At 49.2% G+C, this 26,841-nt stretch overlaps 1 protein-coding gene across 3 annotated transcripts; it reads right to left on the bottom strand.

Annotated features, from left to right (window-relative positions):
• Window positions 1-900: 900 nt before the first annotated feature.
• Window positions 901-26,608, bottom strand: XXYLT1 (xyloside xylosyltransferase 1). Of its 3 annotated transcripts, none has more exons than XM_061572874.1 (6): window positions 26,589-26,608; window positions 10,889-11,406; window positions 9,174-9,277; window positions 8,573-8,720; window positions 4,207-4,339; window positions 901-3,274 (listed from the first exon to the last, which is right to left on the bottom strand). In XM_061572874.1, exons 2-6 carry the CDS (start codon window positions 11,382-11,384, stop codon window positions 2,878-2,880), a joined length of 1,278 nt encoding a protein of 425 aa, XP_061428858.1. In that variant the 5' UTR covers window positions 11,385-11,406; window positions 26,589-26,608; the 3' UTR covers window positions 901-2,877. The 3 variants fall into 3 exon arrangements, with proteins under 3 accessions (XP_061428858.1, XP_061428841.1, XP_061428849.1); XM_061572857.1 differs by lacking the exon at window positions 26,589-26,608 and adding an exon at window positions 19,673-19,913; XM_061572865.1 differs by lacking the exon at window positions 26,589-26,608 and adding an exon at window positions 20,551-20,624 and having other exon boundaries at window positions 902-3,274.
• Between the last annotated feature and the right edge of the window lie 233 nt (window positions 26,609-26,841).

Here is a 26,841-nt window from a genome sequence, read left to right as displayed (position 1 = left end):
CTTACAGGGTCCTGCCGTTGGTCTATGCAATTTACCGGATGTCAGTGGGCAGCTGCGGATGTAACCACACTAAGTCATTGACTATCGAGGCCGAGGCCAAATATGACTTTTGCTCAAACTCATGAATTGGTGGTTTGGGCAGATGCCGGATATTGCAAGAGTGGTCTCTCATCCCGTGTGACAAGGAATGGTCGAAGGATGCCAGCCAAGACGTCTGTTTTGTGAGGGAATGCTGCTCAAATGTGTTTTTTATTGGTTGTGTAGGATCCCAAGCATACATAAGGGGGGTGAACTCTTGCGCTGCATGTGGAGCGAAGACAATATGCTGCAAGGACAGCGAGGACACACACATCTCAGTTTGCTTGGCATAACCATGTGACTTGGCATGGCAGTTTAGTCATTCGGCCATCCCATCTCTCTGAAGAATGGTATGGGGAGATTGAAACATTTTTTGTACCTAGAATATTGCATGCATACGTCCACCGATTGGGAAGCAAAATCCTGCCCTGGTCTGTCAGAAAACTCTCAGGGAGGCCCTTTTGTCTTACAACACAGCCATTTATGAATACATCTTTAATGGACTGCGCCTTCTGGTCCAGAAGAGGCCAAGCAACAGGCTAACGGGTGCAGTATTCAATCCCGACTAGCAGATTTTAAGTTAAGACTGGTGGCACATTTTTAGTTTGAGAGATTGTTGCAAGTTGACCCTTTCCGGTTCCGATGACGTAGGTGTACGTCGCAACACGACGCACTCTGATAGCTGGCAACAAATTGCCACATTCCCTCCCGCATGGCCTTGTAGGATCATCGGTACTGATGAAGTCATCGGAACCGGAGGAAAAACTAAAATAACTTAATCAGTACTGATGCTCCCACAAGGCCATGCGGAAGAGAATGTGGCCGTTTGTTGCCAGCTATCAGAGTGTGTCGTGTTGCTACAGTTTTCTGAGGTGAGTAACAATGTATTTAAAACAGCGCTACGCCTCTCTAAATAAAATGAACACTAAACCGTTTGCGAGTTGTGAGATTCAGCAATTAATGGGACCCACACCCTGCAACTTGCAGACATCTCGCAACGGAAAAGGGTTAAGGTAGCTGTGTCTGAACGAGAGTGCACTTGTTCGTATTCTTACTCTAGATCGTGAACGACAGAGTTCTTGTTGGACTCAAAGAATCAGAATCAGGTGTTCGCTGTGCCGGACCGAGCAGAGCTCCAATCCATCTAACACGGACACATTCCAAATAGGAAGTTCGTGAGCTGTAAACAAAAGAGCACGTGTTTGTTTATTATAAAAAAAAACGAAATAATATTTACCACCGTAATTTGTCAAAAACCTTGGTAAAATACGTTAATCCAGTTTAGGAGCTGTGTAAAGCCATTATAAATCCTTACCCAGGGAATGCTACTTTACATTGATGATAGTTAAACACGTTTGCATTTGTAATTTGCGGTCAAATGAAATAGTTTAAAAAAATCTAAAATATATATTTGTTGCTTTGCCACTTCGGTAAATTAAGGAAATTCAATACATTAAAATATTTCATTCAACTGGAAGATGACTCAGTTCTGCTTGTACATTTTACAATTACTTGGAAGCAGGCTAATGAACTACCCCAGGTGTTACCATGATTAATAACCCATTTTCAACATTAAAATAAAAAAATACGAACACAGAACGGTATATGAGATTTATACAATGACATCGATGAATATGCACAAATGTAGCACTTGAGCTACAATTTCATTGAGAATTTCCTCATGAATTTCAGAGTCCACAAATATTGCATGAAATATATATACACTAGATTTACTACCCGGCTTCGCCCGGGACTTGGATTCACGATGCCCAGCCGCCTTTGTCTCCCCAGTTACTCGTTTGAGGCTGAGTCGACCTAGGGGAGGCCCAGGACTGGTTCAAATAATCGTCACCGGTGGTGGCCTTGAGCAGGAATCAAACTCGGGTCGCCGGGTTCGTAGCGCAGCGCAGCGCGCTAACCACTACATTACCGCTCCCCAAACACAAACGCGTGCGCGTCCATAGGTACACATACACACGCTTGCAGCAGACACACACAACTTTCAGGGTGCATACGGCAGTAAACGACCGAAATAATGAAGCAATGCTGCGCGAAGAACGCCTTAGACCTGCAACACATTTGTATTTCACTTTACCCGCGATCAGCAGGCGCACTGTTACGCTTCCGCACATGGGTCACATGATAGATGTGACGTCACAGCTCACGTGCTGTGCAAAATATATGCATTATTGCACCCCCCCTCCCGTCCCCCCCCCAAAATACAAAAGTCTATTTTTATAATTTTTGCATGGTGTACAGTCTGGAAAGTACCCACATGGCAAATTTCAAGTTTGTTGCATGTCGGGACGTACGCTAAAGATTTTGAACAGATACACAATCACAAATTTCCCTTTTATATAGATTAAGAATACCACAATTCTCTATAGTAGTGTATTATTATTCTGGTAAACATAGGAACGCCTCAATCAATGGACTCCTTTTCAGGAGCAACCTGGCAAGTTTTCAAAGTGGAGGGTGATGACTGCTATATATTTATATTCCAAATGAGTAGTTTCCAGGTACGTTTTCTAATTTGGAGTAAAGGCAGCAAAAATTTTTCCAACTCTTGCGCACGACATCATATGACCTTTAACGTCCAATGTGAAGAAGTCTAGGATGTTTATGTTTAATACAAATACAGTATTAATCAGGAAGGCCGCTGGATTTGAACTGAACGTATGGAACAAGCGGAGAACACGCTACTGCTGAGCTAGGTCACCACCCCTAAGTGCAGTTGAGTAGTGCAGCTGAGGTCGAGGAAACTTGCGTCTCTGCCTGCCGTCATTTCAGAAGTGGAATCTATTCATCTGGGATTGGAGTGTTGCAGTTTCCGTGGTATATTCGTACCGGTTGGTCGCACGCAAAGTACCTATCAAACACATCGGCATATCCATGGTCTCGCCACCATGTGCACAGCTGCCGGTTCCAGCCGCATGGCAGCACGTGGAACAGATGAGGTTCTGCGGCCCCTAATACCGTAAAGAAGTCCTGGTCACCGAGGTGGCCACGAAACGAGAAACGGGTCGCCAAGTCCTTGACAGCAGACGGCGTCAAGGCTTCCGTGTATTTGGCTGAGTTCCGCATACGAACTAAATCCAGGAGCAGGACACCACTGTTGAAGCCCGGTAAGCCGTCCGCGGGCGGCTCGCCAACGTGTGTGCCAGGGTGGTCCTTGCGGTACTGCCAAAATGCATGCCTGTAAGAAAATGTGACGGTAATGTGTATAGAGTAATAATTATTTGTTTTCGAAAGCGCATCCTCCTTTATGCCAGGGCAGCTCAGTGTTTTGCACACAGATAAATGTCTTGCAATCACGTCATCTCAACACATCTGAAAAGGCACCCAAAGTGGGGGCAGCTGCCCCTGGGTAGTGAAGTGACTTGGCACTCGGCCTGCGAGCAGGCGTCAGTCTGTGGGTAGGAGGCAATGATTGCAATGTGTATTTATATTTGAGTAATTTATACAGCACATTCAATTATGTAATACGACATCGCACAGAAATGCTTTCCCTCTTTCTGCCTGAATTCTTGACATGCAATGTTTAATGATTATTGCAAGGTTTATCTGCACTTTAAAAATGGGAGGCAAATTTCAACAACTAACGAATACCAGGCTAGCGTGGGTTTGAATGGGGTTCTAGGTGGACGCCCACCACCACTGGAAGAATGACAGTCCGATGGTCAGTGGAGAGATCAGCTGCACGGTCGGTCCTGATGTCAATGACTTGGGCTCACATTCAGTTCTGCTACTACATAGTCCAGCAGATGTCCTTGCTTAGAATGCACCCAATAATGTTAGAGGTGGAACAGCATGTTGGTGATTACAAACCCATGTACAGATATCTAGTAGATCCTACACTTATTATTAAGCTGATCTGACCCATGGCCTTCCAACCACTCCCACCCACCCAACTACTAACATCATCACCCAGTCTGAAATTAAAGTCACCCAATAGGATGACTATCCCAAGCGGATACGTTAGCCAACGCCAGGGACAGTAGACCACAGAAGGTATCAGGACTGCTCAGCCTTGGCCGCATCCCTCTAAAGATGTTCATATATCGGTATTCACCGATACTTGCATAATTGACAATGTGGATGAATATTGGTTTCTGCGATGCCGTGCACCTGTACACAGGCTGCATCTCGTGGGCGATGCCGATAACAGCGTCCGGTCCAAACTTATCAAACTCGGAGAAGAGGAGGCGAATGTTGGCCATGAGCTTCAAGTCCAGATCCAGCTGCACGATTCGCTCCATCTCTACTTGGTCGTTCACAAACCGGGGGTGGGGGAGGGTGGAAATGGTCAACTTTGAAAAATGTTTGTTTGAAAAAGACAAAACATAACAATATCTATGGGACCATTTTTGCCAGTAATGTATCAAGATAAAAAAGGCTTTACCCTTTTGGTCACAAAGACCAGAGGTGTTAAGATGTTCTAACACCACATAGACACCTACTACAAGGTGTTAACGTATGTATGTTGAACTTCTTTTGCGCCGTACGTAGCTAACCTTGCGAATCAGAGGTGATGAGTCTGCATTAACCACACATGCTTGTAGTAAAACATGCAAACAAAATATGCTTTGATCATGTACGCATTGTCCTTAAAACTGATTGGCCTACACCAGAGACAGCCTCTTTGGATGGCTTTGTCTCACCAGTGCTAGACCAAAGGCTACCAAAAGGTGAATGATACAAGGACGTTAATAGCTCGGGTTAAGCAGACATATCCATGGGACCATTTATTGGCAATACTGTACAGTACTGGCAACAGTAGTTATATCTATGGGACCCATAGATGCGTTGGTGTTTGCATTGTCGATTTTGTTTGAATGTTTTATCACAAGTATGTGTGGTAACGCAGACTGCATGCCTTAAAATAGGTGGCTATTTGGTGTTTGAACATCCTAACACCTTTCGATTTAAAGCTTTCGTGACTGCAGGGATTCATCTTCTTGGTTATTTCGGTAAAGTCACGTAGAAGGGAAATATGTTTTATGTATTTATTTTATTATTAAATACAATTGTATTTTATTATATTTAATTGTAATTATTTTATTATTTCCCTTCTACGTGACTTTACCTAAAGAACCAAGAAGATGAATCCTAACACCTGTATTCATGCCAGAAAGTGTAAAGCCTATTTTATAATCTTGATAACAATAATCATCTTTGCATTTATACCGCAGCATTTAACTGCCTCAGCAACTTAAAAGCGACTTAAATTGCATCTCATTGCAAACAAACTGTTGGGGCTGCCACCGAGAAACGGCGCATAGACATGACCATCCTGGATCTTGGTATCAAGAGGAGGTCGTGAGTCGCGCTGCGCAGGCATCTGCCGTGTGCTGAGCTGCAAGTTGTCAATATTGCCAATAAACTGCAACTTGAATCACTACCTATTAGATCTTCACTCAAATCTGCTCTAGAGGAGTTGTACACCCCTAGCTGCCACTGCTATTCAGTGGCCTAAATAAAATGTTTCGCTCCGGATGACCGCGGCAAAGTATGATGTTGTGTTTTGATTTAGTGTGCTAATCTTTAAAGGTGCATTGAAAAATTTTGATACTCAAAACTGATGCTCCTACTGTTGTGGAGTGACTCATGCAGCCAGCTATGGCTACAGGGTTTTGGTGGTACATGTTGTTTATGTCGTTTATTATGAAATTTCGGTCACAGTTCCTACGATCACTGTTACATTGCTTTTATGGCTTTATTTGTGATTTAGAATAAGTTTTTTGGTTTGGCCATGTTTGTTTGTTGTAGTACGGAGTTAGAATGATGGCTTTAATCTAAGTTGTCTTGTGATTGTTGTTGTTTGACTTGCATCCCACTGGGATTTTTGCACAGAGTGTTGGTGTATGGTGCTTTTTCTGGAAGATTTTTGCAGTTTTTTCCTGGATTTTTCTGTTTGCGCATAGTCACTTTAAGATGTTTTCTTGTTCATGTTTTTGTTTTTTGTTTGTTGCAGTTGCACCCGATTCAAGAGCCGAATGGCTCACAGGGCTATACCAAATAAATGAAATGAAAACTGAAAATGGCATCGGTCTGCCAGTTGAGGGGCGATGTTGAAATGTGTAATCCCTACTGAGTAATTTGCAATTAAGTGAAATCAGAGAAAGTAAAACGGCAAATGTTTGAATTTTTATGAACAATTAAGCAACATTTTGCCAACTGCAACATATTAACATTCGAAATTTGTTATAACATCGGATACAAATATGGGTTAAGGCGTCTATCGATAAAGTTCACGAGAACAGTAACCATGGTAGCAGCGATAGAACAGTGATAAGGAGGCAATTAACCGCTGGTGAGCCTTTGACTGGAGCTAATCGGTGAGTGCTGAACGATCAAACACCACTCCACTCCAAATATAACAGCAGTATCAAACTTTGACCGAACTTGTGCTTTTTTTACCACAATCCCTTGCTGTCGTTAATAGTTGCACTTGCTAAACAATGTCTGGTGTGCCACAATCCATTGTCATGAGCATGCATTCCTAGCCGCCATAAATTAACTCAACACGAGCCAGGATGACATCTGCACTTACTATGAACTTGCATGTGTACTGTGCTCTCTCTTTCAGAGAGCAGAGCCTCCTATTGGTAGCTGTCCCTGAGCCGCAAAAGATGATGCAACACCTATTTTTTTTTACCAAGGAAGGCCCACTAAGCTATACAGTAAAACCTTGGATTGCGATTAACTTGGTCTGTGAGTGTTTTGCAAGACGAGGAAAAATTATAAATATTCATTTGATAAACGAGCGAGGTCTTGCAATACGAGTACTGTAGTACGTTCAGTATACGCTGTCTGCCGAGCATCACGTGATCACAACTGAGCCAATGGTTCTTCTCTCTCTCGCTGCGGGATTGTGGGTAATCGTCTCCCATACTCGGTCTCAGTCGGCGTGCCTCACTCGTATAGTCAACATCCGTGCGAGCGTATACCGTTTACTATAGTGTTGTGACCACGTGTGTGTGTAAAGCATTTTTTTTCTTTTGTGCCCAAGTGTAGTGACTGTTCTTTAGTAACTGTACTGCAAGTGAAAGTCGTCCTACACAATAACCCTCCTCTCCTCTCTCTCGTCTCCCTCACACCAGCCACGATTATATTTAATGAATGAATTTGATTACTTTATATTAATTTTAATAATACAAATATAAAAAGGTATTTTGTATTAATAATTTTTATATGAATACAGTATTATTGGGTTGTGGAACGAATCATCTGAGTTTCCATTATTTCTTATGGGGAAATTCGCTTTGATATATGAGTGCTTTGGATTACGAACACGTTTCCGGAACGAATTATGCTCGCAATCCAAGGTTTTACTGTATAGGTCTTTTTCAGAAGCAACCTGGCCACAAATTATCACTCAATCAAGTGGCTCATCATTTTGAAATATATAGCAGTCAAATACTCGAAACACATGTTTCTAAATGTGGAGGGAAAAATCAGAGGACCCGGAAAAAAAGCCACACTACCATAGGAAGACATGCAAGCTACAACTATAAGGCATCAGGGTCGGAGGATCAAAGCCACGACCTCCTGTATACAAGACGAGGGAGTTAGCATCTCGCCACCATGGCACCCCATTACTCGGCGATGGAACATCAGTCAGCCAGTGAAGGGCGATGCTTGCTATGCAAGTAACGTATGGGTACGTTTTCAAATTTCTATCGGGATTGACTTTTTTTGCTAAGTTATGAAGGGAAACTGGGAGAACTTTGAGGAAACTGTACAGAACAGGAGGAGAACATAGAGTTCCCACACAGAAAGACGCCCCAGTTGGGAATTGGAAAGAGGCCCTTCTTGCTGTGTGGCGCAAGTGCACATTTAGAAACATGCGTTTCGAATATTTGGCTGCTATAAATTTCCACATGATAAGCCACTTCGTTGAGCTATCATTTGTGATGGCCAGGTCGCTTCTAAAAAAGAGCTATACAATTAAGTGGGCCTTGCCTGATAAAATATAGTTAAATTTTTAGTTACCATTGCGCCACCACCCTGCTGCCACAAATACATTTTATAGAAATCTTAACAAACAAGAGGATGGATAAGAGGAATTTCTATGTATTCTTAACATCAGTGAAGTAATATTCTTTAAGCAAACCTTTGTCTAATGGGGACTTCTGTTCAGAGTGAATTCCTTCCTATATGAGCATTTAGGTGGTGCTCATCTGTTTACAGCACTAAATCTGTGGCAGAAAGTCCACATTCCTATGGCTGGGGAAAGCCTATCCATAGGGCAACCACAGATAACTTCCCCAAATAGTGGTGCTTATTTTGTCGACCCCAGAGGGGATGATGGGCCGAGTCAACCTCCAAGCAGGATATGAACTCACAACCTCATGATTTCGAGCCATTTGCTCAACAGTTGAGCCACCAGGCTGGTTGTTGGGGGTTTACGGAGCACGCTGTAACATTTCACACATCAGGATCGAGAGGCAACACAAGTAGCACTGAGGCCCCATTTTCCCCTTGCCCTCACCTCGTGGCATAAAGAGGTGCATGGCAACAGACATAAAAAAGATGGCATCATTGAAGTAAGATCCGGAGCCAGCACTGAAGTGGCTCTGCATTGGCTCCACAATGGGATGCAGCTGTTCAGCCAGCTGTCCCACACCATGCACAGTCACCTGTAGACACACGTCAATACACATCACTTGTAGGGAGACTTTGCTAAAGACAGTTGCAAGCTGATTTTTGTTAACCAGACGAGAACTCAAAGAGGGCAGGATAGTCTAATTTTAACTGACCTGGGTCGTCAAAATTACAAAAGGAATACCATGAATAATAAGTACACAGATGAAGCAAATAGAAATAGGAACAAAAATCAACCAATTCGATTCAGAGTAGAAACCAAACAGAAATAAGAGCTAAAATAATCACGGAACATAAAAAATCCAAAACAGTGCACAAACATATATTTAAAATAAAATACATTTCCTGTAATGGCTCAGGAAAAGCATTGTTACATAAAGCATTCACAATAAAGTTACATTACAGAAACATCTTAGTTGAGCAGGCTGAAGTCACATGTGCATCCCATGTAGAGCAACTATTTGATTTTTATTTTAAACCAAATGTACCTTGGAATGAAAGGAAGCCTTCCCGAGGAACGCATCGAGAAGCTTCTGCCCTAGGGCTCTGCTCGGCTCGTCACAGACCAGGTGCATATGAAGTAATTCGTTCTCTGAAAGGAAAATAAATGCATTCAACATCAGAATGGTGTCCAAAAAATGTGTTATACATACATTGTTCTTACAGTCAGTGAAACAAACTAATTATCAAATTCCATAATTTGTATAAAAATTTTTAATATCCTCAGTGTTACCTTTGACAACCACATCCTCAAAACGACAGAGAGATGCAATCATCATCTCAGGGCCAAATGGAACACACCACCCAATGTTGACTACAGCCACAGCAAACACGATGGTGTGTAGCATTATCAGCACCCGCCTTGATTACAAAAACACATCCTCCATCAGAAAAACACCTCAACAAACTGCAGCATTTCCCAAAAAACTTGAACCGGCTCCACATCAACTCAAAGATGCAGTACAACATCACTATCCTTTTCAAGGTCTCCCATCATACCTCTTCACCATTCCAACTCTACTGACCACAGCAAACAGCCACTTCCTACGGAGAACCGTCAATCTGTTCATGGTGCCCACAACCAGCACGATACCGGTTGAGCAGCGTTTCTTCGGTGCTGCACGAGCAGCCATCTGGCACTCTTTCCCACTGCGCATATGCATTCAAGCAGCAACTCAAGGCTCGCACATTTTCAGGCTGCATACGAGGGGCTGAACTCTGGCCCCACGCCTCCGAATTTCCGATTGAATATGTCCAATTCGTGAAATATGTACACCCTATAAATTTTTATTATTCCCGATTCCCAAAATATCAAACGGTAAGCAACAAAGAGCACTATTACATTTGTAATTGGTTAGAGTGGATGAGTGTGTGGGTCAATAAGGAGGTGTGCAAGTGAGGAAGTGGGCGAGTGAGTGGGTTAGTGGACGAGTGTGTTGTTGCGACCTGCAGCGTGGTGGTTGAACATGACAGGGAGGTGAAACAATCAATCTGGTAGACCGAGTCCTGAACAAAGGTGGACGAACTTAAGAATTACGTTTATGGGAACAGTAGTCATGGTCGTAGCGACAGTACCAATGTAGACTATCTTAGGGTGACATAACCGTTAGTTCTGGAAAGGCACACAACTTTCCGGTGCTGCAATTGCACAGCCTTGTATGTCTCACTTCTCTCATATTTGGCTAGATCTTTAAACTATTATGAATACATCTATGTCTTACATTTATCTTGGAAATACACCTCTCAGCCTAGTGGAGCACTGGGTAAAGATAGAAAATGTTTGTTTCCTGACCAAGGCCCATCATCTGCAACCATCCGTAAAACACAAGATGACTAATTGTGTCGTATATTGCGAGTTTGCTCTATCTTAATCCGCTCCTCCAACCTGCAAGGCAGTGTAATTATACTTCAGAATGTAATGTCATGTTTATTTAACTGTATTCCAATAAACAACAAAAATAATTCATCTATGACACTGCTATGAAAGGGAATGTATATAATAGACAATGTTTCAGGCAATGGCTCATCTTGATTGCACATTAACTTTTCCTTTGACGGCAGTTATTGACGAACGTGTTGAGATGTGTGCTTGCGCACCACCGCCAATGCAGTATCACCAAATCATTTACATTTCAATAAGGCTTAAAGTGAACAACAATGACAAATCGAAATATATATAGTATGTCAATATAATGCGATTTACCTTCAAAGTGTGAGTGCATCACCAATGATTTCATAAATATCTTGAACTTTTCTTGGAGATCATGTTTCTGGTTCACCTTGGTGAACATCATCAACACGTGGTACTCTGTGGGACCCAACTGCTGTGCCTTACTTGTTTTAAAACCAGTAGGTTCCTCAACCAAAGGCACGCGAACGTTATCCTCACCACGGCTTTTGCCATTTTGAAACTGCTCATCCATTTGGGGTTTCAACACGGGTCCATCGGTCTTTGAAGCGCCAACAACAGGCATGCCGCTTTGGCCCCCACTGTGGCTGCCGACATGATCGCCGCCGGCCTTTCCGTGGTTGGCTTGCAGCATGAGCTTGCGGGTCGCGCTGGAGAAGCTCTCTTGCCCACCGGCAAAGTAGTAGAATCCAAAGACGGCGAGCGACGCAATGGCGAGGCACAGCAGCTGGTACCAGCGAGATGACACCACGCGCACCATGGCCCGTCTCACGTAGTGACTAATTCCCATCTGGAGCAAGCCAGTCTGGGTGCTGGGGGGACCAAATCGAGTCATGAAGACAGACACAGAACATTAGTACATCTTTTACCTTCACGGAATTATATAGCACGTTAACCAAGGCGCTTTCCAGAGAATTAAGATTGGTATGTGTGGATGTAATGGTCATGAGGTGAACACAATATTTGAGAGGAATCAATGGGGATAAGTTGTGGTGGTGATGGGTGAATTCGGTGAAAACGAACTTAATGACAGAAAATTATGGATTGAATGAATGAGGAATGAGTGACAGCCAGAAATGTGAATGTGCTTCACATTTTTGGGTGGCAGGGTGTCGCAGTGGCAACTTTCGTCTCGCAGTAAAAAGGGAATGGGTCTTGATTCCTGACTCCAGTGCCTTGTGTGGGGTTTGTATGTTTCCCCCCCCCCCCCCTGTTGTGCATGGGGCTCCAGTTTACCCCCACAGCTAAAAATGCATGCAACATATCCGGCATTCGCCAACACATCTCAATGGGATCAAAAGAAGAAAAAATACCTCAAAGTTACTTAATTGAGATATCGCCCCCTACTGTGAAAACTTGACAGGACTCTTGAAACTCAGCGTGGCTTCTCACAGTACTGTACTACACTGTAAATCACTGGAAAAATGGACTTCCAATACTGGTTTAATGGGCAGGTTGCCCAGACGGCAGTCGAGATGGCAAAGTGTGCCAGAGCAGCACCGCGTATTTGACATACGGGGGGTTGTGTCAGTTGCTTCTTCGTTGGGTACACTGGATAACAACCTTAAATAATACCACTTCTGTGAGCAGGTCGAATATTGCTCAAGCTCAATAGTTCAATCAACATATAATTCGTATATACATGCGCATGGAATAGACGATGGAAGTGCGATGTGGTTTGAGAAGTGGGGGTTATATTTGTAGAGGTGATACGCGCTGGGATTAGAGATCGTATGCCAGCGCGTAATGATTGGCTGTGTAGGTGGTGACGTGCGCTGACGGTGGAGGATCAGGGGTCAGCGCGGGGTCGTGGGTTACGGGGTACTGATTGGCTGTGGACCGGTGACGTGCTGAGAGGGAGTGATCGGGTGGCAGCGCGGTGTGATTGGTGGAGGAGTGTTAACACGCGCTGGGGAAAACGGATCGTAGAGAGAGTGCGTCGTGATTGGTTCATTAAGGAGCGATGCTCACGTTGAAGTACGCATCAGCTCCGCCTCTCGTGAGCAGGGGCTATAAAAGGGGATGCACACAGGCGTGAGGGCAGTGTGTAACCAGCGAAGAATGAAGACGGGGATGAAGACCTAGGGCCCTGCGGTACCTAGTCCCGCTGTCCTAACGGGACCGGGACTCTGTGTAACCCAGAGGCGAGTGTAGTGTGTGTAGCCATAGGCGTAAGGTCTACACGAGCCGAATGCAGTGTATTGTGTAGCCAGGGACATAGGGTCTACACGAGTCGAGTGTATTGTGTAGCCAGGGACATAGGGTCTACACGAGTCGAGTGTATTGTGTAGCCAGAGGCGTAGGGTCTACACGAGTGAAGGGTATCGTGTGTAGCCAGAGGCCTAGAGTTTACACGAGAGTAGTGGAGTGTGAAGTCGGAAGAAAGGAGACTACACGTTGTATTTTGACACGTAAAGATTTAATAAAAAGTGTGTTCCCGTCAAGAAGTTCCTGCCGTCAATTCCCATACTTCAACTGGCGTCAGAAGTGAAACGGTCTTCCAAGCATGGATACAAGGAGGAACCGTCGGACCCACGGGATTGACCACGGGGACAACCTCGACGACGCGGGCCAGCTGGCATCGGGGGGTGAGGAAGAGGAGTTGCCCACGGGGCAGGATCCGCCGACGGCGCCGGACGAGCGACGGGGGACTGATGCCGTGCTTCGCGAAGCGCACTCCCGTCTGGCGGAGCTGCTGCTCGCCGCCGCGTCCATCCTGGCGGAGATCAGCTCGTCGGGAGGAGCGGGAACGGCGGCCGACGTTCTGCAGGGTCGCCCTGCAGATTCCCGCCAAAACGATTTGGCGATGGCCGCCATTTCATCTGCACCGACTTTTGGCGGGAACGGCCATCACCACGTGGCAGCGGTTCTCCATGCGCGCCCGCTGACGTCACCAACGCGCGCGGCGGACCGCCATCACACACCCGCCGAGGGGGCCGCCATCTTACACACCGACGGGGCGGCAGAGAGGAAGCACGAGGAGGAGGACGACTTCATCTTTCAGCAGCGCCTTCCCACGTTGTCAGCCTTCAAGGCGGAAGGCGGGGATTGGAGCCAATTTCAGCGCAGATTTTTGGCGCATCAGGAGATGTCCGCCTGGTCCGACGCTACGGCACTGCGGGCACTGCCTGCCATGCTGGATGACAACGCGCTCGCGGCCTTCACGTCCGCACGCAGGTCGGACCGCTCCACGCTCAAGGATGCGCTGGCTCTCATGGCCAAGGTCTATGGTCCTCCCTCGGCGTGCCGCCATCATTTTTATGCAAGACGGAAGGCGGACACGGAGACCGTGCTCGCCTACCGCACGGCGTTGCTTGCTCTCGCCGACGCCGCGTTCCCTCGTATGGACGAGGAGGGCCAAGATGCCATGGTTTTGGAGCAGCTGCTCAAGTTGGCGCAGGACCTGGGGGTCCCCATCAACACGGCCGATGAGACCGATATTTCATCCTTACGGGTCGCCACAAGCATACAAGCGCACGAGGTCCTTCAACGTAAACAGGGAGTCGTCTGCAACGCTGCCGTGGCCTCAACTCCGGGACCAGTTGTCACCGTGCCCCAAGTCGTCAGCCCACGAGAGGAGGCGTTCATCGCGGGACGACCGGGGGACTGGAGATCGGGGGGTCGTTCGCCTCTGCGAGCGGCCCGCAAGCTGGAGCAACCGAGATCTCCGACGACTGTCATCACCTGCTATAACTGCGGCCTCCGGGGCCACGTGGCCTCCGGTTGCCGCGCCCCACGTCAGCGCGCCATGGGACCTCGGCTGGACGACGACCAAGGCCCCAAGTCGTCCCTGCAAACCCCGGCAAGTCGCGGCACCTCACATGCTCGGCCCGCATACTCGGCACATATGGGTCGTCGCGTTGCGGCGGGGGAGAGCCGAGTAGAGTTCGGGGATTCGGTTCAGAGAGGGCGATTCGGCCGGGACCGGGGAGACATTAAATGGTCGGAGTTGGGGCACAGAATAGTGGCTGCCTCAGCGGGTTCATCCGTAGTTACCGGATCTATTGATGGGGTCGAGGTCAGGGTGTTAGTGGACACGGGGGCATCGGCGACTATTATATCGGATCTCATTTATAATATTCTCCCTGTACAATGTCGTCCGCTTCTTCCGGTGGATGTGCCATTTTACGCCGCTAACGGGGGATCGTTGGGCATTATCGGTCAGATTAGGGCATCCATTTGCATTGGTGATATCAAATTGTCGGGACCCGTTTTTGTTTCGTCCTCCCTGGCGGTCCCTTGTCTATTGGGCACTGATTTTTTGGCAAAAATGCCCATCAAAATTCTCATTGATCAGCGTTGCATTGAACTACCATCGGGTCGCCGTATTTCATTTTTGACGAGCCCTAATGAAATTCGGACGGCGTGCGCTACCATACAGGCGTTAGCGACACAGACCGTGCACGTGCCTCCGGGTTCACAAATGTTAATTCCCCTCCGGTTGCGGAAGCCATGGGTGAAGGAGGCCTCGGAACAGGGCATGCTTTTGGGTCCTTCTAATAGGGCTGTTGGAGGTCTTGATTTGTCGGTGGCTCACACTTTGGTGGGGGCTGACAGGGATCCGTTTGTGATGGTTTTAAACGCTGGGGCGCGGCCGGCCGTCATTCAGCAGGGCACCGTGCTAGCTCACGCGGCGCGGGTCCCTGCGGAGGAGAGGCTGGTTGCGCAGGCGGATCCGAGTCCCACGAAAAACGTTACATTGAAGGAGGACCTCGATTGGGTTGATTCGCTGTGCGCGGACTCTGACGATTTATCAGCGGTACAGTTGGGTGCGCTGCGCGGGTTGCTCATTGAATTTTCGGATGTCTTCAGTAAACATAAGTATGACATTGGGTGCACGGACCTGCTACGCCACCACATTGAAACGGGCGATGCGGCACCGGTCAGGCAAAATCCCTTCCGACTGAGTCCTGCTGAGAAGGAACATGTTCAGTCGGCAGTTAACGATATGCTAGAAGCCGACATTATTTCGCCTTCCTCCAGTCCTTGGGGAGCGCCTATCGTGCTCGTTAAAAAGCAGGACGGGTCCCTGCGATTTTGCGTCGATTTCCGTCGCCTGAATAAGATCTCTGTGGCCGACGCGTATCCGCTCCCCAGGATGGACGAGTCTCTCGACGCATTGTCTGGTGCGCGATACTTTTCGACTCTTGATTTATTATCCGGATTCTGGCAGTTGCCACTCGACGAAGAGTCTAAGCCTAAGACCGCATTTCGGACTCCAGGGGGCCTGTTTCAGTTTAACCGGTTACCCATGGGACTTCACTCCTCTCCGGCGACGTTTCAGCGTCTTATGGAATTGGTTTTGTCGGGCTTGCAGTGGGATACGTGCCTCATTTACCTTGACGATGTCATTGTTTTCGGTAAAACGTTTGAAGAACACCTCCAGCGATTGAGGGGGGTGTTCTTGCGAATGCGATCGGCTAAATTAAAGTTTAAACCGGCCAAATGCCACCTTTTTCGTAAATCCGTGAGGTACTTGGGTCACATTGTCGACTCTTCGGGGATTTCCACCGATCCTGCGAAGACGGACTGTGTCAGTTCGTGGCCAACGCCCACGTCAGTGTCAGACGTACGCAGTTTCATCGGTTTTGCTTCGTATTATCGCCGATTCGTTGAGCACTTTGCCACCATTGCAAAACCCTTGCACGCTCTAACGGCGAAAGGAGTGAAGTTCCGATGGGGACCGGAGGAGGAGGCTGCATTCTGCTCCCTCCGGGACGCCTTGGTTAGGGCCCCACCCTTGCGCTATCCGGACTTCGCGAGTCCCTTCTTGCTAGACACGGACGCTAGCAACACGGGCATTGGGGGAGTGCTGTCCCAAGTCGTTGGAGGGGTCGAACGGGTGGTCGCCTATGGTAGCAGGGTGTTGTCGCCGGCAGAGCAGCGCTACTGCGTCACCCGTCGCGAACTGCTTGCCATTGTTTTTTTTGTACAACAATTCAGGCCATATCTCTATGGCCGTCATTTCACGGTCCGGACGGACCACGCGGCGCTCCAGTATTCATTGCGGGTCGCCCAGCCCTCGGGCCAATTGTCGCGGTGGTTGGAAGTCCTCCAGGACTATCAGTTCACGACTACGTACCGTAAAGGCTTGCGACACACAAATGCCGATGCCCTGTCGCGGTTGTTGCCTTGTCACAAATGTGCGTGCTTATCGGGATCGGCGCGCTGTAAACCGCCGGTTACGGAAGGTAGGGAGGCGTTGGTTGCGGCCGCGAGCACACCAATTGGGGATGGTCCCGCTACCCCTGGGGGTCAGGACTCGCTGCTCTCAATGTCATTGATTGAGTGGGGCCGTCTCCAAATGGCGGACAGCTCCCTGCTGGCATTGCGCCGCAAGACGGGGGGTTCCGAAGGTAACCACGACCGAACTGGCTCCTACGAGCTTAAGCAAGGCCTATTGATGAGATGGGACAGTTTGTCCCGGCGGCATGCGATTGTGGTGCCTGCTGCTGTGAGGGGGAAGGTTGTCTTGGCCGCACACGAACGCCTCTTGCATTTGGGAGTTAACAAAACGCTTGCCCTGCTTCAGCGTGACTATTATTGGCCGGGAATGGGGGGTGACGTGGTGAATATTCTGAAGGGTTGTGTTGAGTGCGCCAGACGGAAACCACCGCCTGTGCCAGCTAATCCACCGCTGCAATCCATCCAGGTCTCGCGCACTAACGAGCTCGTTGCACTCGATATTCTGGGGCCTTTTCCGGTCACGCCTAGGGGTAATAAGTACCTGTTGGTGGGGGTCGAATATTTTACCCGGTGGCCTATGGCGTGGCCACTCGCCAACCAGTCGGCGGCGGCTGTGACGGACGCCTTTGTCCAGGGCTACGTCCTGGACAAGGGGGCTCCCGAACGCTTGCTGACTGACCAAGGGAAGAATTTTTCGAGTAAATTACTGCAAGAGGTGTGCGACCTGTTGGGTACCAAGAAGGTGCGTACCTCCCCGTACCACCCGCAGACGGACGGGATGGTGGAGAGGCTTAACAGGACATTGACTTCTATGTTGTGCCAGCAGGTGTGTGAGGCGCATGTTGATTGGGACCTGCAGGTCCCTGGGGTCCTCGCCGCGTATAGAATGGCCCCCCATGCAGCTACGGGATTTTCCCCGTTTTATCTGATGTACGGTCGGGAAGCCGACCCGCCCATGGAAACGCAGCTGGGTCTGTCCGCACCACGGGCAAATTCGAAATTGGCAGAGCATATTAAATTTAATATTCATAAGCTGACAGAGGCAAGGGAGGCCGCACGGCTTAATTCACGGGCTCGCCAAATTGCAAACGAGCGGTTGCGGGCACGGAAGGTGTCCGTGCACAATTGGGAACCAGGTGACAGGGCCTGGCTGCATTGCCCGCAGGCACCTTTGGCTACGTCGCCTAAATTGTTGAAGCTGTGGCGGGGACCCGTGGAGGTCGTGCGGGTTGCACGCCCCCAGTGCGTTCAGATAAAATGGGGAAAACGCCGTTGGTACGTCCACCCCTCCCGACTGAAACCGTTCTCGCCTCCGTATGGCCTCCCCTTGTGTCATGAGGGCCGAGCATGTGACGTGACCAGCGACCCTAAGGGGGAATTGTCTTTGCCTGCTCCTCACATGTCTCCGCCTGATCCGCTCCCAGGTGTCTCGGAACTGACAGCTGCCGACCACCGGCGGCCGGATCTTGAGCGGCCGGAGCCACCGGACGGTCGCCAACGTCCCGTCCCATACGACGGACCGGCCAGACGGACTCGCGCTAGGTCGCGCTACTTTGTGTGACCTGCCACGTGAGGAGTCGAGGCAGCCGGAGCGCCTCGGCACTGCGTTTAGTCACAGAGACACTTGGCGCGTTCGGTTTCCGGTGTTCGCTTTTATTGTGTTCGTTTTCCGGTGTTCGCTTTTATTGTGTTGTTCGTCGGGCTGTATATTGCTTCATATTTAAGTGTTGTGTTGTGTTGTTGTTGTTGCGTTACGGGGCACACTGAGAGGTGGAGTTTCTTTGTTACTGCATTGACGTTAGGTTGTGTTGTTGGTTAACAGCCGGGCCGGCTGCAAGCTATGTGGGAGGGGGTGATGTAGAGGTGATACGCGCTGGGATTAGAGATCGTATGCCAGCGCGTAATGATTGGCTGTGTAGGTGGTGACGTGCGCTGACGGTGGAGGATCAGGGGTCAGCGCGGGGTCGTGGGTTACGGGGTACTGATTGGCTGTGGACCGGTGACGTGCTGAGAGGGAGTGATCGGGTGGCAGCGCGGTGTGATTGGTGGAGGAGTGTTAACACGCGCTGGGGAAAACGGATCGTAGAGAGAGTGCGTCGTGATTGGTTCATTAAGGAGCGATGCTCACGTTGAAGTACGCATCAGCTCCGCCTCTCGTGAGCAGGGGCTATAAAAGGGGATGCACACAGGCGTGAGGGCAGTGTGTAACCAGCGAAGAATGAAGACGGGGATGAAGACCTAGGGCCCTGCGGTACCTAGTCCCGCTGTCCTAACGGGACCGGGACTCTGTGTAACCCAGAGGCGAGTGTAGTGTGTGTAGCCATAGGCGTAAGGTCTACACGAGCCGAATGCAGTGTATTGTGTAGCCAGGGACATAGGGTCTACACGAGTCGAGTGTATTGTGTAGCCAGGGACATAGGGTCTACACGAGTCGAGTGTATTGTGTAGCCAGAGGCGTAGGGTCTACACGAGTGAAGGGTATCGTGTGTAGCCAGAGGCCTAGAGTTTACACGAGAGTAGTGGAGTGTGAAGTCGGAAGAAAGGAGACTACACGTTGTATTTTGACACGTAAAGATTTAATAAAAAGTGTGTTCCCGTCAAGAAGTTCCTGCCGTCAATTCCCATACTTCATATTTATAAACAGAAATGTATCCAAGGACCCAAGAATGAGTGGTTGACAGTGCAATAGAACTGAACACTTAACAAAGTTGAGTACTTTATTTCAGCTATTTAATTGTTTAAACTAGCAAAGATCCCCCCGTATGGATTTAACACTGTTGGGGCAAGTGCTGTTAGCGAGCACCTCATGAAGGACGGCACGGCCCACGAGGGGGTGGGTGGCCAGCACCAAGCTCGGCCGCCTTTGTCTCCCGAGTGGCGATGTTTACTCACCGCCCCAGGTGCTGTACTCATTTGAGGCCGAGTCAACCTAGGCGAGGCCCAGGACCGGTTCAGATTGTCACCGGTGTTAGGCGTGAACGGGAATCGAACTCGGGTTGCCCGGTTCGTAACGCAGCGCGAAAACCGCTGCACTACCGCTCCTCACAAGCATGCAATCCCCTCTCTTCACACTTACCCTCTCTCACACCTCACCCCCTCACACCTCACCCTCTCACACCTCACCCTCTCTCACACTCACCCTCTCTCACGCTCTCTCACGCCTCACTCTCTCTCACCCCCTCTCACACTCACCCTCTCTCACACTCACCCTCTCTCTCACAATCACCCTCTCACGCCTCACTCTCTCTCACGCCTCTCTCTCACCCCTTCTCACACTCACCCTCTCTCACACTCACCCTCTCTCACACCTCACCCTCTCTCACGCCTCACTCTCTCTCACCCCCTCTCACACTCACCCTCTCTCACACTCACCCTCTCACGCCTCACACTCTCTCACTCTCTCACGCCTCACTCTCTCTCACACCTCACCCTCTCTCACACCTCACCCTCTCTCACACTCACCCTCTCTCTCACACTCACCCTCTCACGCCTCACTCTCTCTCACGCCTCTCTCTCACCCCTTCTCACACTCACCCTCTCTCACACTCACCCTCTCTCACGCCTCACTCTCTCTCACCCCCTCTCACACTCACCCTCTCTCACACTCACCCTCTCACGCCTCACTCTCTCTCACTCTCTCACGCCTCACTCTCTCTCACACCTCACCCTCTCTCACACCTCACCCTCTCTCACACTCACCCTCTCTCTCACACTCACCCTCTCACGCCTCACTCTCTCTCACCCCCCACTCTTATCTCACGCTCGCTCACCTCTCGATCTCTTGGCCTGGCGACTCGGATTGTGACCCCTAACCCTCAATCGTGACGTAGCGGACACAGCGCGGGAGCCCGGATGATGAACGGGCGGGGTAAGGGGCGGGGCGATGGGGGTAAGGGGCGGGTCATAATAATTCAAATGATGATGCGCATTCCATCCTATGATCACAATGCCCAACGCATGAAAAGTTGTAAATTAAAACAGAACCAGGGCAACCGACCAAAATAAAGAGTGAAGGCCATACTCTTTCGTTGTACGCCCATCTCCAAACCCTTATAAACAGTTTGCCTTTAGAGGCTGACCCCTTTGCCTGATGACGACCGCTTGTGTTGCGATCGAAACGTGATTTATTTTATTTTATTTCTAACTACGTGACTTTACCGAAAGAACCAAAGAGTATGGATTCCTGCAGTCACGAAATCTTTAAATCAAGAGTGAAGGCCATTTTAAAGAGATGGGTTTTCAAAGCAGACTACCGACTCTGATTGTCTGATTTCAAGTGGCATAGCTTGGTGCCACGTTAACAAAAGCCATAATAGGTTTTTGTTTGGTTTAGATCGCGTAAACTATATAAATGTGTCGTTAAAACCCGCCATCACTCGACATAGCCAACGAGTAAGGGTTGTAAAGTAAATAGAACATGCCAATTCGTCACTAGTACAGCACACCGGTATGTTGGAGAGCCAAGCCACAACATTTACAATCGGAGTACGACATTTCACCAGTAATTACATCAGACTTTCGCCTGATGAAGCTAGTTTTAATTACTGACGATGTCGAACGTAACGACCGAAGACCGAAGCGACGTAGCCCAATGGGATGATTCCAGCAGACAGCCCCATTCTGCTCCCAGAACCCCCTTTTTATCCCCTGAGCATGGCCTTGCTCCGCCCTCAGCCACGCCCCCTTCTGGATATGCCCAGAGAGTTCTGGGGCGTTCCACCACCTGCCCTTCTCGTCACCTATCACATCAACGGTTATCAGAGAGAGACTGTAATACACACAGTTGCACTCATCTCTCAGTAGCTGGCACTAAGGGCGAAGTGACTCAATATACGTCACTACATCACCCCCCCCCCCCCTTTATAAAACACAGCCGTCCCAGCTCATAACTATCCTCAACCCCAGAAATAAGCCTCCCAAAAATGTAAAGGTGTAATAACAACCGCTGACCGAGCAATAAATACAATATATACAATTTCCGAGAAGGGGAGAGAAAAAAATGTTAGTAAAAAAACCGACCCAACCTCCAGACAAAAGCCCAACCCTACCCCCATATGCGTGTCACCACCTGCGAGCACAAGAAGGGCCAAGATCAGCCAATGACCCATCCAGCTCGCGAGTTTGACCACCAACAGATGGCATAGGGGTAGTTTGCACATTGGAAGAAAGTTATTTGAAGCGGGCGGTCCTTGAACGGGTCCTTGTCACCGGACCTCCCGAGAAGACGACGGGGAATCAACAGGAGGAGAAGGAGTGTGTGATGGCTGCTCCCCTCTCCTCAATCTACCTCCTGTGGGTGCAACCGGTGGCTCCAAGGGTGCTAGATGCTGGGACCCTGTGGGCGAAAAACCAGAACTCCCCTGAGACAACCTCCGCGGACACACGCCCCAGCGGGTCGGACACACCAGACACCCGACCGTTGGTTAGTGGGGATGAAGAGATCTCGCCCGGTGGGAAAAACGGTTTCAGTCGCCGTTGGATGCACGAACCAATGCCGGCGACCGAACTGAATCCGCACACATTTCGGCCGCTTCACCTCTATCAATTCGACAATTTTGGGGAGGTACCCACCAGTACCTGGGGGAAGTGTAACCAAGCCCTATCCCCCAGTTCCCATTTAGTTGTCGATTCCTGAAGCCTCCTTAGCCTTTCGTTTGCTGACTGGCGCAAGACTGAATTTTCTCAAGAAGCCTCTCATGCCTCCAACAAAAGCATAAGGGTAAGACGCATAGAGCCGGGCATATAAACTTTTGTCTTTTTGACTCAGCGTTCAATTGTACATCGTAAGAAAAAACGGTGAGAACCCGGTAGAAGCGTGAGGGGCCCTTCTATAGGTGGCGAGAACACCCGAAATGTGCAAGTCCCAGTCTGACTGGGCTTTGTTGACTTATTGACACAACATAGATGTCAGGATGCTGTGTAACTGTTCCACCATCCCATCAGTCTGTGGGTGATAGGGTGAAGTATGAACCTTCTTGGTGCCCAACAGATCATACACTTCCTTCAACAGTTTTGATGATACATTTTTGCCTTGGTCCGTAAGGACTAACATATAGCCGTGAAGGAATGCTTGAGTAATGGCCACAGCTGACTGGTCTGGCAGCGGCCAGGCCACCGGCCAGCTAGAAAGATACTCTACCCCCACCAATAAATATTTATTACCCCGTGGGGTGGTGGGGAACGGGCCGAGAATGTCGAGCGCGACGAGTTCTTTTATCCGGGACACAGCAATAGATTCCAGGGGTGGACGTCCTATTTTCTGCAGGGGCTTTCGGCGAGCGCATTCCACACACCCTTTTAACACATTGTAAACATCCCCCGACATTCCAGGCCAAAAGAAATCGAGTCTGAGGGTTGACAATCTTTTCTGCACTCCTAGGTGTATCAATCGTTAGTGTGTGGCCCGACCCCCCAGAACAATGGGCACCACAAGGCCATAGCATTGAATCTCTCCATCCCATCTCATCAATAACCCGCCTTTGAGAATCATAGGGGACAACCCTTGTTGGCTCTTCTCACTCTCAACACTCTCGACGCGGTGCCTCAGTTTCAATAAGGAGGCGTCCTCCGCCTGGAGTCGCCCCCATTCAGTGTGCGTGAGGCTGATAGTATTGTCACATGCGTCAGCAGTATCGAGACACATCCCCTGACGTCACAACAGTCTGAAGCAACCCTGTCTCCGCGGGTTTACACCGCACCGCACCCGTGAGACATGCACACTGGTTCTTTGGTGACAGCCATGACAATGCATCCGTATTACCGTGGCGAACACCTTTTCTATACGAGACTTTAAACGAGTAGTCCTGGAGGACCTCTAGCCACCGAGAGAGCTGCCCAGATGGTTGTTTGACCCGCAACGCATGATCCATGCGTACCTCAAATTCTCTGCCATAGAGGTATGGACGGTATTGCTGTATAAAATGGACGATGGCCAACAACTCACGATGCGTCACGCAGTAGCGCTGCTCTGCTGGGGACAATACTCTACTCCCATATGCCACAACATTCTCAACTCCATTTACAGCCTAAGACAACACGGCGCCAATTCCGGTGTCACTGGCGTCCGTGTCCAGGATGAAGGGCAAGGAAAATGAGGGTATCGGAGGGGAGGTGCCTTGACCAACCCATCCCTCAGCGTGACAAATGCCTCTTCCTCTTCCTTCCCCCGTAGAAATGTTTGGCCTTTAGACGTGATAATGTGGAGAGGTTTCACGATTGGTGCAAACCTGGGTACGAACCGGCGGTAATAAGGGGCGAACCTGACCAAACTTCATACTTCACCCACCGACTTGGGGGTGGCCACGTGCACACGCACACCGTCTTGTCAGGGTCAGTAGCTATCCCTGATTCGCTCACAATGTGTCCAAGGTACCGAACCAATCTTTGTAACTAGTGGCATTTTTGTGGTTTAAATTTAAGATTGGCTGCCCGCATCTTAATAAAAACTGCACGCAACCGTTGCAGATGTTCCTTGAACGTACGTCCAAACACAATGACGTCATCCAGATAAATTAGGCATGAGTCCCGTTGAAGTCCTGCCAACACCAATTCTATGAGTCTCTGGAATGTGGCTGGACTGGAATGGAGCCCCATCGGGAGGCGGTTAAATTCAGACAACCCTTGCGGAGTACGAAACGCAGTCTTTGGTTTAGAACTTTCAACCAAAGGCAACTGCCAGAATCCAGATAATAAATCAAGGGTGGAGAAGAACCGAACCCCCGATAAGGCATCCAGGGAATCACCCATCCGTGGGAGCGGGTATGCATCAGCCACGGATACCTTATTAAATTTCCTGAAGTCGACCCAAAATCTCAAACTCACATCCTGCTTTTTGACCAGGACAATGGAAACCCCACACGGGCTGTTTGACGGGGAAATTATGTCTGCAGCCAACATCTCGTCGACTGCCTGACTCACTCACACATCATACACTGACTCACTCACACATCATACACTGACTCACTCATCATAATCTGACTCATTCACACATCATACACTCACTCACACTACCACTGACTCACACATCATATACTGACTCACTAATCATACGCTGACTCACACATCATACACTCACTCACACTACCACTGACTCACTCACACATCATACACTGGCTCATGATGCTGGATATGGCCGCAGGTTTGGTCGTACATGTTGTGTGTATCGTTTATTGTTACATTTGAATCAAAGTTTCTATGATTACTGTGGTTACATTGTATTTTATAGCTTTATTTTGGGGATTTCGAAAACATATGGTTAAGCCATGTTTCTTGCGGAAGTGCGGAGTTGGCTTGGTAGCTTGAATCTAAGTTGTCTTATGGTCGTTGTTGTTTGACTTGCATCACACTGGGATTTTTGCACTCAGTGTTATAATATGGTGGGTTTTTCTGGAAGATTTGCTGGGTTATCCAGGATGTTTCTGTTGCGCGTCGTCGCTTTAAGATGTTCTCTGTTCATATTTAGTTTGTTGCGGTTGCACCCGACTCAAGAGCCGCATGGCTCACAGGGCTATAACAAATAAATGAAACTTGAAACTTGAATACGCATTACCCAGAGGAGGAGGAATATTTCACGAGGAGAGCCTAGCGTAACTCTGCCTATGAACCCAGCTACTCAAACGTCCTACCATGTGACTTGAAACTGGACTCGCGGCGTCCCATGGATGCCGAGAGAGTCGAAAGGAGAAGGACGAGAGAAGACTTGCCCAATCACTGTCTCGCAGCAGCACTCGCTGGCATCACACAGATGCTGTGAGCGGCTTGAAGAGGCCGGACGGCAGGCAGGGAGTGGGTCGTGACGGGCCGGAGGTTGTAGACAACTGACCCAATCGTCCCGGGGCTCCCACCTTTATACTCTAAACTTCAAAGGCCCAGAGGGCGTCGCGTCGCGCAGCCAATCACGTCCTTACCTTTCGATTTACAACTGATGCCCTGCCATCACCTGGAGCGTCCGTTACGCCCCCACCCATTGTCCCTTGCTCAGAGTTCCTTCCTCAGGGTGCCTTGCTCAGGGTGCCTTGCTCAGGGTTCCTTCCTCTCATTGTTCTCCTGTGCCCAGTAGTCCTAGCTTTCGGTCTTGCTCTTTACGCCTAATATTCCACCCTCCGTCCTCCCCCCAATGTGTGTAACTCAATGCGGTTGACCCAGGGAATCTTTTCTTTTTGCGCCAATACAATTTTAAACCAATTTAGGGGCACCGCAATGTAACCTGTCCTGTGGGGGTCGGCCAATCTTCAGGCACCGGGAAACTGTGGGACTATCCCCCTAGGGGCCGTTCGGATTAAAACCCGATGTGCCAGGCAACCCCCCGCCAGGACACTACGTGGGTGCGCTGCGTGTTAAGGATGGGAGAGAGTCGCGGCGCTTGCAGAGTTGCTCCGTGATCGTGGCACCACACTAGCACTGGCCCCATAATCCGAATGTTACCAATGCACACTGTCGCAGAAATTTGACCAATGATCCCCAATGACCCACCATTAGCAGCAAAACATGGAATTTCAACAGGGCTGAGGTGACACAATTTTATGGGCAAAATTTTCAAACAAATTTCATAAATAATTGTCGCGGATGCTTTGGTGTCAATGAGCACCCGTACCTCGACCCTTTGCATGGTTCCCACGATCGCTGACGATCCCGCCGCTTCAACCATATGATGTCCCAATGTTCACGACTGACCCGGACGCCGCGACCACCCCCTACCCGCCAAAACCCTACTTTCATACTCCTCAACCCGGCAAGGAGTGACAACACGCGACTCAGACCCAGCGCACGAACGCGATGCAAGGGCTGAGTGTGGTGTTTCGCGACTCACCTGAGGACCCAGCGGAGTGGAGGACGGCCGGGTGGAGGATGATGGCGCCAGGCAGAATGTTCCTTGGTTGGCACGGCATCCACTTGAAAAGTGTCCAGGCTAGGCCACACTTAAATCAGATGACGGGGGTGCTCCCTGGGCGAAAGAAGATCTCATCCTCCTTGTCATTCTGTAATTGTCTTTTCTTTATTAATAATCACTGCTCGGCTCCGCACCCCCTTTCCAGATGGTCTCTCTCTCTCTAAGGCACGTG

The sequence above is a fragment of the Lethenteron reissneri genome, chromosome 7 (assembly GCF_015708825.2).
Source record: "Lethenteron reissneri isolate LAM-NWPU_2019-01 chromosome 7, ASM1570882v1, whole genome shotgun sequence".
NCBI lineage: Eukaryota > Metazoa > Chordata > Hyperoartia > Petromyzontiformes > Petromyzontidae > Lethenteron > Lethenteron reissneri.
Note: the sequence above shows the minus strand (reverse complement) of the source record. Positions and strands in the feature narration are given on the sequence as shown.